Source organism: Euprymna scolopes, chromosome 17 (genome assembly GCF_053919585.1).
Source record: "Euprymna scolopes isolate OS-2025 chromosome 17, ASM5391958v1, whole genome shotgun sequence".
In the NCBI taxonomy this organism is placed as follows: Eukaryota; Metazoa; Mollusca; class Cephalopoda; order Sepiida; family Sepiolidae; genus Euprymna; species Euprymna scolopes.
Window position 1 is genome coordinate 113,512,299 of NC_136498.1, and position 16,345 is coordinate 113,528,643.

The 16,345-nt window shown below is 33.9% G+C and overlaps 1 protein-coding gene across 1 annotated transcript; it reads right to left on the reverse strand.

Moving 5' to 3' along the window:
- Positions 1 to 1,710: 1,710 nt before the first annotated feature.
- On the reverse strand, positions 1,711 to 3,345 carry LOC145296889 (GDP-fucose protein O-fucosyltransferase 2-like). Its single transcript, XM_080143034.1, has one exon. The coding sequence runs from the start codon at positions 3,286 to 3,288 to the stop codon at positions 1,951 to 1,953; it is 1,338 nt and encodes a 445-aa protein (XP_079999160.1). The 5' UTR covers positions 3,289 to 3,345; the 3' UTR covers positions 1,711 to 1,950.
- Between the last annotated feature and the right edge of the window lie 13,000 nt (positions 3,346 to 16,345).

The window sequence follows — 16,345 nt, forward strand, 5'->3', positions numbered from 1 at the left end:
ACCTTCCATGTAAAACCACACCTAACAGAAGTAGGTTGAAAATATATCCACAGAATAAAAGAATGCCATTTTCTTCACATCCACAGGAAGTAAAGTTCATAGTGAATAAGTGGCCAAGAAAAGTGTTCCAAATTGATATTTCCAACTTAAAACTATCAAATATTGAATTTGATAACAGCTCACAAAGTGAATGAAGTAGTTGAAACAAAATAGTTGCATCCTAGCTTAGATTTAAAAAGTAATCAACTATTTTCTTACAATTCCTCAAATTGTAATTAGGTAAATGTGTAGTTTAGAGGCATAAATAAAATTATCAAGTCTTTATATAAAAACGTTAGAGCCTAAGGCTGAAATACCAGAAATTTATTTTTATTAGACGAAATGTATGACATTCAAGGCTATATTTCTTTTAGAATTTGGCTTTTCTGAAGTTTGACAGATTGGCCTTTCCCAGGCCAAATTTGACCTTTTTACGCTTTTATGGGGGCCATATTTGTAATTGTAACCAAAGACCGTAAAGGCAAAATTTTAAAATTATGGTCTCGAATGTTGTACATTTAGTCTAATGAAATAAAAATTTATGGTTTTATTTCAGCCTTTGGGTCTAATGGGTTTATATAAAACTTTTGTATGGCAAATAATTCACGCTGCTAAAATACATTTATCTATCTTTAGTGTCCTAAATTCACAATGAGGGCAAAAAACGTCAATGTATGCTAGAGTCCCAACTAAAGTTACATTTAAAGAATTAATTTTTAGGGGGGTTTGGCTCAGTTTTGAACATATATTGGGTTTGTATTACTGTACAGATTCAAGTTAAAAAAATTATATAAGTGTTATGAGGGGCAAGAGAAGTTACTTTTCTACCTAACTGGATAAGTTTTTAGTTTTTATTTAATGTAGCATGTTTATTCAGCTCGAAAAACTTTACTGATGTATTGGAAAATTAAAAATAGCGCCCGCGCCCGACATTTTCGCACGGTAAGTTTGGGAAAAGCATTTAAAAATAAGAAAAACTAGACAAAATACCGTTAGAAACTCTTAACATGTTACCGTGAAAGGGGTTTTAACAGTATTTTGTATATTTTTTTTATTTTTAACTCATCTTCCCAAACTTACCGTGTGAAAGAGTCGGCCGCCATTTAAAATTTTCTAATACATCATCGGTAAACACTTTTTCGAGCTGAAACATGTTACATTAAAATAAACTAGAAAATTATCCAGTTCGGTAGAAAACTAACTTATCTTGCCTTTGATAACATGTTATATGACAAATTATTTTGAATCTATGTGACAGTCATACAAACCCCGAATATTCTATTTAAAATAGTCGCCGACGAGTAATGTTCACAACACTCAATGCATTCCCACTGATGAGCAGGTTTGGTTTATGTGTGTGCGCACACGCGCAATAATTCAATTGTACGTGCACAGACAATGAAAACTTGTCAGCGATAATTTTAAATGTGATATTCGTTCCAAACAGCAGTCGAATACACTTAAAAACCTCAAAGAGTTATCCCCCTCAGACCAATGAAAAGGTCTAGAAAAGAGCAGTTTCATTTTAGAAAACATGGTTTTAAGTATTAAAAAAAAAAAAAAAAAAAAAAAAGTCTGAAAAATAAAACGCTGAGAAGTTTCATTATAAATAAACGACCGCACATTAGGAAATTACGTTTTTAGCAGTGTAAAAAAAAAAAAAAAAAAAAGTTAATCATTTCATTGTTTATATTAGTATATAAAATATACAATAAAAACCGTCCGTTTCTAAGTCCCATCAAATACACGAGGTAAAATATAAATACATAAAAGATGAAAAGTTCGCACTCCGATATTGATTATATTAAAATAAAGTTCGTCTTGTTTTTAGTGATAAAAATATATTTGTAGTCGTTCCGTTCATTATTCCTTAAAAAAAAAAAAAAAAAAAAAAAAAAAAAAACCCAAAACTTAGTAAACAATTGTCCATTTGGAAGGTCTCTCGCAGTCCTTACCTTCTTCCTCTTTACAAAGTCTGTTAAATGTTGTCTTCGTCGGAAAACCCAGGATTTCCCGCTCTTCCTGAATCCGGAAAGAAAACGTGGATAAATGGGTGCCGATAAAATACCGAGCATGGGCACAAATCCACTGGTCAACGATGGCAACACCACCGTCCATATATTTATTCAGGACCTCTTTGCTTGGCACAAAATTATAGACTTGGTAATTCTTTAAGAATTTCGTCCTTAGCTTATCTACGCCGGCGACATCGTCAGACGCCACGAAGACTTTCTCGAGTTTGTATTTCTTTAACAGTTGTTTAATTTGTTTGGCCGCGTGTTTAAGTGTTGGCACGTGTTCCTTGTGAGCCCTTAGATAATCTTTACGGCGCAAGTGGACCCCAATATAAGGCCCGCCGACGGCCGAGCGATCCTTTCGGACCATTTTTGTCCAGTCATCCTCGAAGTGGGTGCCGTCGATATCATCGGTAGAATTAAGGAATTCGGCTCTGAATTTATCTCCAATGTCTCGGAGATTCTTGGAGAAAACCATGCTTCTTCTGGCTTCCCAGTAGTCTCTCTCTCCGTAGATATCATGGAGGAGGTTCTCGGCCCTGGCAATCAGGACCGAAGAGGCCGTGGTGTTACGCAACAAGATGGGTTCCATGATACGGGCATGGCCTTGCACGGATAGGCACTCGAAACGGAGTGCGTAGACATCTTCATGATAGCCAAAGAACCATCCTCGCCACTTACCTTCTTCGTCGGCCTCGTAACGTTGTCTTTCAATACATTCGCGGGCGTCAATCTTCTCCTCAAAGCGACCGTCTTCCCAGCCTTCTTTGTAATGTTGAAGATAGTATATCTGCTCGATGACATTCTTGGAACCAGTAGCCGCGAGAAAATCTACGAATTCCATAACCGGGACGTGTTTCGAAAGACTGGGAACATCGAAGAACAGCGACCACGGTATACGGAACTGCTCGTTTTCAAGATCCTCCGTCTGCCAGTGGTAAAGGTAACTCCACGGGGGCAACACCAGGATCCAAGGTTCGACTTTGTTGAGACTTTTTGCCAAATTGGCAAGCCTCATGTGCACGTCCCTGCGGAGGTTGAAACCTTCTCCAATGTTGACATCATAAAGCAGATACCGATTTGGTTTAGCGGCTCCAAAAGACACTTTCTGTTTGCCGGGTGGATTAAAAACGTCATGGTCGAACTGGTCGTGACAATCGCAGAATAACAACAACACGCTCAACAAAGCGAATAAGGCACCGAGTGTTTTTAAATTTGCCACGTACGCCGCCATCTTAGACGAAGGGGAGACAACTCTCACCGTTCTAACACAACACGCGGTGTCGACGGAAAATAGTAACGCTGCTAGTTTAGGCCTTTTATAGGATTTTTTCCCCCACGTTCACTTTGTTTGATAAATAAATAAATAAATAAATAAATAATGATAAATAAATAATGATAAATAAATAAAGCAGGAACTAGAAAAATTATAATTTTATGAAAACAAATATATATATATATATATATAAAAGTGAAATTGTGTGTGTGTGTGTGTGTGTGTGTGTGTGTGTGTGTGTGTGTGTGTGCGTATATTTCCCTTCCAAACAACTCTGTCAATTTTCAGTCTACAGGCTTGAGATTTGACACAAGGGGTATTGAAATTTGGGAAAATCTTTTTAATCGGTTTTCGGACAGAAATTTGGCTGTCAAAGGGTCAAAGTTCAATGATTTGACCTTTGACCAAACTCCTCCGCCAATTTTGGGTCTAAACACTTGAAATTTTAGATGTAGGTTCCTTAGGTAACAAACTTTTTAACTTAATTTGAGCCCAAAACAATAAATGTTAAGGGGTCACAATAGAGGTCAAAGTTTTAAAAAATTTGACCTCTCAGGCAATTTTTGATCTTAACATTTGAAATTTTACATAAAGTGTATTCAGACATAGGGCAAGTTTTTAATCGGTTTTTGGCCGAAAGTTTGGCTACCAAGGAGTCAAAGTTTAAAGATTTGATCTTTGCGGTCTCTAGCAAACTATTTAGCCAATTTTGGGTCTAAAACGTTGAAATTTTTCATAAAGGGTGTTCAGACGTGCATGCAGCAAGCTTTTAAATCAGTTTTGTGAGCGAAAATTTGGCTTCCAAAAAGTCAAAGTTGAAAGAGTTGATTTTTGAAGACTCTACCAAACTCCTCAGCCAATTTTGGGTCTAGACACTTGAAACTTCAGATGTAGGTTACCTGGACATGAGTCAAACTTTTTAATATATGTATACATATGCACATAAAGTTATGAATAGTGCATAGGGTCTGAGCAAAGCCAGGCTGAACAGCTAGTAGTTACTTTTTGTTATTATTGTACAAATAAAATATAATTTGGGTTTATAATTCAGTTGTTTTTTTTTTGTTTTTTTCTGTAGCGATCCAACAATCAAATGTAATCAACCATTTTTTTCTTCAATTGAAGCATATACTGAAGAGCATGCAGTAATCATAAATGTTTTTTAAAGGGATTCACAATTTATCAAGGATAGAAAGCCACTTGAGGATAAGGATTAGATTACTTTTCTCTCTTGAAAAAATGTTCTTGCTATGTGATTTGGTGATGCACTAACAAATCAGCTTGCAGAACGCATTGATTTAATTTGTCTCCATGAAGAAATTTAACCTCTTTGGAAATCACGACCGGTTACCATGACAGAAAGAGATTCTGAAAGCAACAAGGAGTGAGGCTCTGCTTTTTATATCTTTTGCTCCTGTCCACTGGACTCTCAAGCATCGACTATGTTCGCCTGAATATAATGGCTGACAGACAGTCAGCAGTCCAAAAACTTTATATATAATTTACTAGGGACTCCCAATTGGTTTCACTTGAAATTTAATTTTCGAATTTCGCTACAATAACAGAAAAGAACCTACTTTTCCTTTCCTAAGTCGGACATTCATTTGCCTACTAACACTTTCGAAACGAGTTCGAAACACTTTTTTTTTCTCTTTTACACCTTCAATCACCCGGGCAACGCCACGTACTCCCACTGGTATAATAAAAAGGGCAAAATGGGCGTGAGCATTTGTGTATGTCCACGAAAGGCTTTTCGCATCGGTTAGATTATGCGAGAAGTTTGCGCATACTTCCCAGACCATAATATCGCAACGGACATCCTTTCTTTTCTTTTATTTTTGATCAAGTAATTTTAGATAAACTATTTCGATGCTGTTACAAATGAGGTTTTGTCCTTCGTTTTGTGCGACCGTTTTCGTTAAATAATATAGGAGTTTGTCTTAGTTCACCGATAAGAGCAGTCGTTATGAATGCAAAGGAACTCAATTATAAAATTTTTTCTGTTAATGACTGACTTGATGAGTCTACATAAATGCATGTGAAATGACGTCATCAGTTAAAAAAAAAAGGAAAAAAAGTGAGTAGAGTTATTGCTTGTCTTCTGTTCGTTGCGACGTAGACTTCATACAATGTGTGGGTAAAAGTGTGCATTACGTTCGAGATCACATCAGAGATCTGGATGACATTCAAAAGTACGTTTGAGAGGACGATCGTGTGAGTAGACTTCATACAATGTATGGATAAAAGTGTGCATTACGTTCGGGATCATGTCAGAGATGTGGATGGCATTCGAGAGCACTTCGAGAAGACAATCACATGAGAGACGATCACAGCCGTAACAAGAAGAAAAGAACAAACAAATGCTGTTAACAATTCTTTTCAGTGATGAAAGGTTCAACTAGCCACGTTCAACATGATGGTCAAAAAGAGAATGCGTATACTCTAATAGTTAAATAATTATTGATAAAAAACAAAAAAAAACACCCTGTATTTTCTTTCTATCTTTTTTACACAAAGCCATAATCGAACAGTAGTTTTATCGAACTATTATGTTAAGCAAGCGTATCTCATAGACAGCAAAATGAGTGTGTGTGTGTGGGGGGGGACCTATGGATCTCATAACAAGCTGTTGTTAAATGTTACTGATGGAACGCAGATCGATTAACCTCATATATCGATATGACAATTATTGGGCATAAAAAAAATAAAGGTAAAAATCACTAAATTGCAGTGTGAATTTATTGTGAGAAAAAATGATGTGTTGGTATTGAAAATTAAAAAAAAATATTATTATATTAGGAATCTTTTTGATTTAAAATCTATTGAGAAATACACATTTTGTATTGAGACATATACATTTTATAATATATATAAACACTAACACCGCCCGGCGTTGCCCAGTCGTAAAATATTCATATTATACAGTTTAGTCAAGACATTAAAAAATGAAAATATCGAAAAAAAGTTTAAATTGTATGCATCCGTTATAGAACAAAGTTCTCCGAAAAAAAATTTCACTTAATTTCAAGTAGTTTTTTTTTTTTTTTTTTTTACAACGGAAAAACACGTTTTTATGAGAGCGCGTTGAAGGCGGCCATCTTGGATTAAAAAAAAAAAATTGTTTGAATTTTAGGAATGCCAAAGGGAGAGAACTCAGTTAAAGCGCTGACACCCCTCCCCATCTCTAATACTAGCTTTTATTCCTAAAAATCGAACATTTTGCTCGGTATCATAACAAATTGTTTTTTCGCTGTAAAAAAAAAAAAACTACATGATGAAATTAAGTGAAATTTTTTTTCAGAGAACTTCGTCCCATAACGCATACATACAATTCAAACTTTTTTCGATATTTTCACTTTTTAATGTCTTGACTAAACTGTACAAGTACCCATAAATATTATCTTGTAATTAATTAAAGCAGAAGTTTTATTTATTATAAACAGAAAACCCGTAAATATTAAACGTAATGTTAAATTCCTTTAAAAAAAAATGAAGTAAAGCAAATGGGAAGAAACTGAGACATTAAATGAAATTTTTTTTCGGAGCTCTCTTCAGTCCAAAACGGATACGTACAATATAACCTTTCTTCGATATTTTCATTTTTTAATGTCTTCATTAAACTGTACAAGTACCTCAGCCTTTAATAATTTTTTCGTGTTGTTTTTAGCCGATTTTTAACTTCCAAAATATGGAAACCCGTAACAGATAATTTATTAATGTTAGCCGTTTGAATTCACATATTTTATAAAAAAAATATTAGACGAGTTTGCCAAATAAATATATAAATATTTTAAAATAAGCTTCTTTTTTTTTTTTTTTTAAAATAAATATTTGTGTAAATATTAAAAGCTAAATTTTTTAAATAGCAAAAAGACATTAATGCATTCATATTTAGTGCTTCCTTAGGTGTATCAGAATTTGGGGGGAATTTTTGACACCCCTAACACAAAACTACGAATAAAATATAAAAAAACTCGTAATTTCTCTTTTAAAAGTGTGTTTTTTATTTTCTTTATGGAATATACTTCCAAAATAAACTATTAAAGTTGTTTAAAAAATAATAGAAATATTATTTTTTAGTTTTTAAAAAACAGTGTTTACAAAATGCCGGCGCGTCTTCATGCAGCCATTTTTTTACGTAATGAAATCAATTGAATTTTACGAGTTAATTTTTTTTCAATTTTTAAACTTTAAAAATCTATCAAAATTTTTCTATTGGTTCAATTTTTACGATATTTTTAGGGTTAATGTGAAATTTTATGCTCTTTCCAAGAAACCAAATATAATATTTTAAACAAACTTTTTTTTTAAATCCCCCCCCCATTTTGATTTTGAAATGTCTATTAAAATTTTAATAATTAATTTACTCACCAAAGTTTTATATATCACAAATTGAAGATAAAAGATCAATAAATAATATATTGTAAATTAAAACAACAAAAAAAAGAAGTATTTTTTTTTAAATTTACCTGTAAATCCAAAGTGTAAAACCTTTTTTTTTTAAAACCACGTTGATTTTTTTTTTTTAAATTGAAAGCCATGTTCTGCTTATATTGTCCAGTAAGTATTGGACGCTGACGAAAATTTTTTCTATTTCATTCAATTCTTTTTTTTAGATATTAAAAAAAAAAAAAGAATTAAAAAAATCAAAAAATTATGTATTTCTTTGAGAAAAGGAAAAAAAAAATCTGTGACTGTTTTTTTTTAAAGGCAAAAACTTATAAGTAAAATTTTACTATTTTGAAATTATGGGAACACATATTTCTTCACGCACAAGGCTAGATGGCTAATGCGAACGTGTGGTTTTTACTGCCTTCTGTCCATCCATAGTTCTAAACAAGAACAAACCGGTACTTCCGATTTTTCGATAAGAACATAAAAATGCTTACGTAATGCCACCTTTTTCAAATAGTCGTTTAAAAAATTATTTTATTTAAAAAATACATGGAATTTAAAATATAAATATGGATAAATTCTGAACAATGAAGAATGGAACTACCAATTTAATAGCATTTTTTTAGGTAAGTGATTTTTTAGCATTTATATATATACATATATTTATAAGCAAGTCAAAATATGTTGATTTTCTTTATATTTTTTTAAAGAAAACTGCTTTAAAAAAACAAATATTACATAATTTGCTATTAAACCTGTTATTTTTAAAAAATTTGGTCTTTGTTCCTTTAATTGAAAAATATTAGGGTTTGAATTACATTTTTCAAGTAGTTATAAGCTTGTAAAGATAGGTGGTCGAATTATTCAATTTTTTTTCACGCATTCTTAAGATCAGTTTCAGACACTGCTAGACATATGCATGTGAGTAATGTTTTTTTTTTTAACCAGTTCACTTTTTGTAAGTAAAAAAAAAATACTCGAGCTGAGATCGAAACCAAAACCTAAAAACAGTGAGTCAAGTACGATAATCATTAGACCAGCTTGACATAATCTTTAAAAAATGTTTTCAAACCTACTCATTTTTAACATAAGGAATCTCTCATCTGAACGATTTACGCATGCGCATTCGTGAAACAGTTGACAAACAGATAAAAATCCGATGACGTCCCCCCCCCATGTACCAACTTTTTCAATTTTGACCTCTTAGCAGTCCCTTTTTCTGGATGAAAAACCAATTAAAAAGTTTTCCACATTTCTGAATACCCTATATACCAAATTTCAAGTAAGTAAATAAAAATTCGTTGAGTATATAGGTTGAGAAGTGTCCTCAGACACACACACACGTGCACACACATGCACACACATTTTCACTTTTATAGATACATAGGTAGATTAGATAAAGAATGATTACTTATCAAATTGGCCGTCTTTTGAGGCCATTTTGGATAAGTTTACCTAATGCTCACATAATTGAAGTGAACATTTCTCAATGCAAAATGTGTATTTTTTAATAGATTTTAACTCAAAAATATTCGTGCATTCATTCTTTAAAGTGCACTGGTAGGACTTCCATCTACAAATTGTGTCACCGACGGTCGAAATTGGAATATTTAACATTGTTGAAAGTTTTTTATACCCTGAACCATCCATTTGTAGTTGAAGAATTGATGTTCTTGTCCTTTCCAGCAATTCTCCAGTGTTAGACATAGTGTATAAGCAGTGCGACTAAATTGACTAAAATAAATAATACACCGTCGAGAGTTATCTGGATTTATGAAACTCTCTGACCAATCACATGACAAATATTTAGCTAATTAAAACTATTTTTTCTTTCTGTTTCGCAAATATTATGCAAATATAAATCATGTAGAATATCTGCATGAATATAATTACATGTAATAGTTATTTTATCAAGATGAGGAGATTGCGAGGAAAAAAAAAATCGTTTTTTTTTTTACAATCCATAGAGGTAAGAAAAAGTTCTCAATTAACAAATATATAACAAATGTTATCAAAGGCAAGATAAGTTACTCTTCTACCTATCTGGAAAATTTTTTTTGTATGTTTTTACTCACTTTTAAAAGTTTAATTAGTTCGAAAAACATATAGTGTCGAGTGTTAGGTGCAAACAAAGAAAAATGGCTGCAAATTGACATTTAAATATGTAAAGGTTTGATAATGACTAAAAAATAAAAAAACTATACAAACTATTGTTAGAAACCCACCCAATAAATGTTACTGTGACATTTATTGGGTGGGTTTCTAACAGTATTTTGCATATTTCTTTTAGTTTTTATTCATTATCAAACCTTTACATGTTTAGATGTCGTCGTGGCCATTTTTTTTGTTCACATTAATGCTCGACCATATATGATTTTCAAACCGATTAAATGTATTAAAGTAAGTAAAAAAACTAAAAAAATTTCCAGGTAGGTAGAAGAGTAACTTATCTTGCCATTTATTTATTATATATTTTAATTTTTGACCATTTTTTTCGTACCTCTGAGAATTGTAAAACAAATATAAAATTTCTGTGTAAGCATTAAAAATATTTTTTTTAATATCATTATATGAGGAATCTTTTGGAGTTAAAATCTATTGATAAATACACATTTTCTATTGAGAAACACACATTTTAAATATGTAAACATTAGGTAAAGAATCTGCATTATCAGAACGAAATTTTGTAGTCGATAAATAGTTTTCAGATAAAAAAAAAAACAATGGTTTCTACTGATTTTTTTTTGTCAATTCTAATAAATTACAATGTTGGCTTCCAAATTATGCAGTCCAAATTAACTAAATATTACTGATTTAAAAAAAACAAAAACAACTTTAATCATGTTAGCAGCTGAAAAATTGCGGCCATCTTATTTTTATAAAATAAATGAAAACAGGTACATTAAACAAGAGAAGTAGCTCTAAATTTTTAATGTGACTAACGCAAAACAAATAACAAAATAAACATAATATATATATACAGTGTTTCTGAATCTGTTTTTCATATAAGTGTGGCAGGAGAAACTTGCTACAATCACAGGCAGGAGCTAATTCTCGCAGCTCGAGATTTGAAATCCATTTTCTCTCTGGCTTGTCCAATCACAAGCCAGCTTTCAATCACATGATGGAGTACATAAAAGACGAAATCTGAAACTCTTACTCCTCTTTCCTCCTGGCTTCAGCTGGCAGCAGACATTAGCCTGGGGCTTTGCCCCCCCCCCAGGTTGAACGTGAGTAAAACACGCTAACATGGCTCTCTTCAAACTCACATTTGCTTCTACGTGCAGTACCCAAAGGAACATTCTTAATCGTTCTCAATGATACACCAACACACACACACACACACACACACACACACACACACACACACACACACACCCTCTACAACACTTAAATACACTGAAGACTTTGCTCTTTCTTTCTCCTTTAACCGGCATCCTTCTTCCCAATGACTGCTGGCTGCAGGCACATGTGGACTGAGCTGTTCTCTTCTCAACAAGCTGGCAATATATTAGATCTATCTTTACACAGGAACACTTCTACCTACTAACCTGTTTCTCTCTTGTATCTGCTACTAACGTGGATGACAAATAAAGTTGCCTTTGAATATAGAATGAAACTCCATTTCGTTGTCTCTTATTCTATATAAGATAGTTTCATAATTGTTTAATATGAAAATAACTGTCCGCTTAAAAATCAAATAACGTAAAAATAACATACATACAAGTTTTGCAAGAATTATTGGGACGAAATTACCTCCCTTTTCAACTCTCCTGTGTTATACATAAGCACATACGATCGTTTTCTTCAAATTCTATTTTCTTTAATAAATATTTTTTTAACTTATCGATTTTCATAATTTTTTGATATAACCATCTTAAAATATATGAGGAATACGTAGATACCATTGTTTTCATGTGGAATACAGTATTACGGTTTTCGAAATTTCGTTCTGATAGTGTAGAAGCACTGAATAACGAGTTATCCAAAATAGTCGTCTTATTTGGGCCAAATTGGATAAGTCTACATAATTTTGACATATTTGAAGTATGTATTTCTCAATACAAAATGTGTATTTTTCAATAGATATTAACTCGCAAAGATTCCTCATATAATAATATTTAGCAAAACAAAAGAATTGTAATGTTTACTCCAATTTTTTTTCTTGCAATAAACACGTGATCTGGTGACTTTTCCGAAACTTATTAAAGCAGAAGGCTTTCCATCATTTAAGCAAAAGCAATAATAGTTAAATTGTCATGTCTAAAATAGTAATATATCCCAAAATTACGAAAATGCATCGGGTAGAAAGTTAGTTGTAGATAAAAGTATTTTTTTACAGAAAATTTGGTAAAATTGCATTTTTTGTAGATGTTTTAAAGTAGACCGCGAAGAGTGCAGTATAAAAAGGGGACATAACTAAGCAAACACATTTTAGATTACATCGTAATGACATCAAACATGAGTAGTCTGTAGCGATAGACTTTTATTTTTATACTAAAAACACAGTAGCAGTTGCTCCACATATTGTTCAATGGCATTTAAAAAAATCGATCTTTTGCCTTTCTTTGTATAAACAGCCTTTTTTAAACATTTAAAAAAAAAAAAAATACACTTTTTAAATATATACACACTAGATAAAGAATAACAAGTTATCCAAAATGGCCACTTCATTTGGGCCAAATTGGATAACTTTACATAATATTTACATATTTGAAGTGTGTATTTCTCAATATAAAATGTGTATTTCTCAATATAAAATGGGTATTTCTCGATATAAAATGTGTATTTCTCAATATAAAATGTGTATTTCTCAATATAAAATGTGTATTTTTCAATAGATATTGACTCAAAAAGATTCCCCATATAATCAATCTATATATCTATAAAAGTGAACGTGTGTGTGTGCGTGTGTGCGTGTGTGCATGTGTGTGTGTGTGTGTGCGCGTGTGTGTGTGTGTGTGTGTGTGTGTGTGTGCACATTTCCCTACGCAATAACTCTGTCAATTTTAAGTCTACAGACTCGAAATTTAATATACAGGGTACTGAGATTTGGGAAAATCTTTGTGATCGGTTTTCGGCCAGAAATTTGGCTGTTAAAGGGTTAAAGTTCAACGATTTGACCTTTGAGAACCGTGCGAGCCTTTTCTAGTCTCACACAAAAACACGCGTTCACATCTCAAGCCATATTTCTTGTCATGTACATACGCGCGCACGTGCACACACGTAGATATATTCACGTTCACGTATATACACTCACATTCACGTGCATACACACACACACGCTAACGTACACACATGTACTCACATATACGCACACGTACGCACACATGGGCAACGTCACTTCCCCTTTAAAGGAAATCCACACATGCGCAAAAGACCACCGGAAACAACTATAAAAGCAAGAGCAATAAGCTGCTTCCTCCTTTTTCAACTTAGCTCTCGAGCTGAGAGGTCGACGGACCAGCTGCCTCCCTTTCGGGGCGCGCGCACCTCACGCCACCTACTACTATGCGTGGGGTAAGAGCTAACAGACAGTACATACACTTTATACGCTTTCTCTCTCCATGAACTGGATTGACTTTCTCACTCTTTTTTCCCTTTTGCTTTGGTCCATCAACCAGACAAGTTCGCGTCCACAGCTAGTGGCCTGAAGACATTTCCACATGGACAAGTACCAACATGTGCACGCAGCTTTACTGATGTCAACCCTCTATCTTTTTCTTTGTCTACACGCTGGACTGCCATTTCTCGTTCCACTAGATTACTCACTCCTCTTTCCACGCGCGGACATGAACACAAGTTACACCTAAAACATTCATTTTTCAACAGAAAATAAACGGCATGTTTATTTTATCCAGCAATTGAGTTTTGTTTCCTTCTTTCCATTTGTTTCATTATTTTCTTTTGTAGCGAGTTAGGATATTTATATCCTGGCCTGCAACAGAACTCTACCAAACTCCTTCGCCAATTTTGGGTCTAAACACTTTAAATTTTAGATATAGGTTCCACTTTTTTTTTCTTTTTTTTTTTTGCTCAACATACACCTCCAAACATCCGGGCAACACCAAACTGAAATGCTAGTAATATTAAAAAAAAAAAAAAATTTAATGTCTACACAGAATTTTTTTTTTCACAATAAACTAACGCCGCAATTTTATGACTTAGCCAATTTTAAACATATAATCTCTCCCTTTCTGCCGCATGAAGCCAAAAAATGACAGAGAACCAAGTTTAAGTAACTTGTTGTAACAGGTGTCCCTTTCGCATTTTGTTTTGTTGCAGGTACATTTACGAATCGATCATTGGAGAACCTTCCAGAAGTTCAATAGATCAAATGTGATTATTTTTTTGAAACTTGATTCAAAGCAACCATTTCGGATTCAATGAAATGGAACATACAAGGGGCATTCCAAAAATAATGCCTCCTATTTTTATTCCGCCTGAATAGATCAGAGGGGATTGCAAATTACATTGTTATGATGACTGAGCTTATGCATTCATAGCCTGAAAGTTTCATCTCTCTATTGTAGATATTGACGGTGTGGGATTCTAAGAAAGCAACTACTGTCATGAACGTGTGTCAGAATTCCTGGCAAAAGTGGATTAAGAATGGTGGTGACTATGTAGAAAAATAAATACCGGAACGCAAAATGTTGCTCATTTTTTTATATCACTCTTGTGTTTGTAGCTTTTTTTTTTTTTTTTTTTTTTTTTTTTTTACAAAGGCATCACCACATTATCAAGGCCCAGAGGCCACTCAAGGATAAGGGTTAAAGAGTGTACAGTAGAAGTTGGTCAATATAGTAATCATTAGTAATGAAAATTTGGTAAATTTAATAACTTATATGGAACGGCTCATCAAGAACTTATTTACTTTAGACTTGAACAAAACCATATTGTAGTCAGCCGGAAAGCAGGAAAACGGAAGACAATTCCACAGGCGTGCAGTTCTAAGAAAGAAGCTTTGTTCATGGAATCTACGTTTAGGTTTAGGCACAGATAAAGAGTGGGGGAAATTATTGATAGTGTTTACAGCTAGACGAGTGTTTCTTGTGAAAGTTTGGCGAGGGGGGACCATAGATTGAAGCTCAGTTGAACACTTTCCATGAAAATAACGATACATCAGAGACAAACTCGCAACATCTCTTCTGTGAGATAGAGGTTGCAAGGAGGAGAAAAGGACATCTCCTACGAGGCTACGAAGTCTATTTTGAACTCTATCAAGGCAGGACAAGTTCTTTCTAGCAGCTCCTGCCCAGATGTGGCAACAGTATTCCATCCTTGGACGAACCTGGCTCTTATATAGATAGAGAATAGCATCAGCAGTGAGATATCTACTGGATCGATAGAAAGATCCCACCATTTTTCCAGCGGCCTTGGCAACAGATTTGATATACGTGTTCCATTTAAGATCAGGAGTAATGGTCAAGCCCAGAAGCTTGTCAAAACTTGAGGCCTCCTGAAGACGAGAGCCATTCATTTCAATTGATGACAAATGTAGATTAGAATGTTGATGATGTAAAGAGAGAAGCTTGGTTTTAGATGCATTAAAAGTAACCAGCCACTCCTTTCCCCATTGTACTACGTGCTCAAGATCAGAGGAGAGAGAATTGGAGAGAACTTGCTCGTTTACTGTCTTAGATGTGGTACCATAAATGGTAGTGTCGTCAGCATAAATGTCTACAAATGATGTAAGGATATGATTTGGAAGATCATTAATGTAGATCAGGAAAAGAGTTGGGCCCAGGATGGATCCCTGAGGGACACCGGCATTAATATTGTGAGCTTCTGATTTTTGCCCCTCAACTACTACTCTTATGAATCTATCAGAAAGAAATGATTTAATAATTGAGAAGACTTTTCCAGCTATACCATAGCTAGCGATCTTATGAAGTAAACCTTTATGCCATACCCTATCAAAGGCTTTAGATATGTCAAGAGCAATTGCCCTAGAAAGATTGCCACCGTCGAGAGATTTGCTAATCCTATGCGATATAACTGTAAGGACATCTGCTGTAGATCTAGCAGAACGGAAACCATATTGAGTGTCACTAAGAAGGTTATTTTTGTTGAGATGTTTGATTACTTCTGTATTTAATACAGATTCTAGCAACTTACTCATGACGCACAGGAGACTTATTGGCCTGTACTGAGAGGGGGATGAGCGATCACCTGAATTCTTAAATACAGGGCATACTGATGAGATTTTCCAGGGAGATGGGAAACTATTCTCTTTAAGACAACGTTTAAACAGTTTTGTAAGTATGGGCGCTAGTTCAGGTTGAAGTTTTTTGAGTACTATAATTGGAATACCATCAGGGCCAGTTGCTTTACTGGAATCAAGGTTTTTGATTAGCTTGGCAACATCACGTACAGATATACGTATATCACATAGCGTGTTTTCTGATACAAGAGGAAATATTGGGGGTTGGCGGTCTTGGTCGCAAAGGGTAGAATTAGCTGCAAAGTTCTTGACAAAGAGTTTGGCTTTGTCTGATGCTGACGAGATTACCTCAGATCCATTGATAATAGTTGGGATGGAGCACACGCTTCTGTTCAACTTTTTGAGTTTAAGGAAAAAAATAGGAGGCGTTACTTTTGGAACAACCCTCGTATG

Bases quoted from the DNA above. Each gene is read 5' to 3' on its own strand.
- LOC145296889 (XM_080143034.1), bottom strand. From the start codon at position 3,288: ATGGCGGCGTACGTGGCAAATTTAAAAACACTCGGTGCCTTATTCGCT.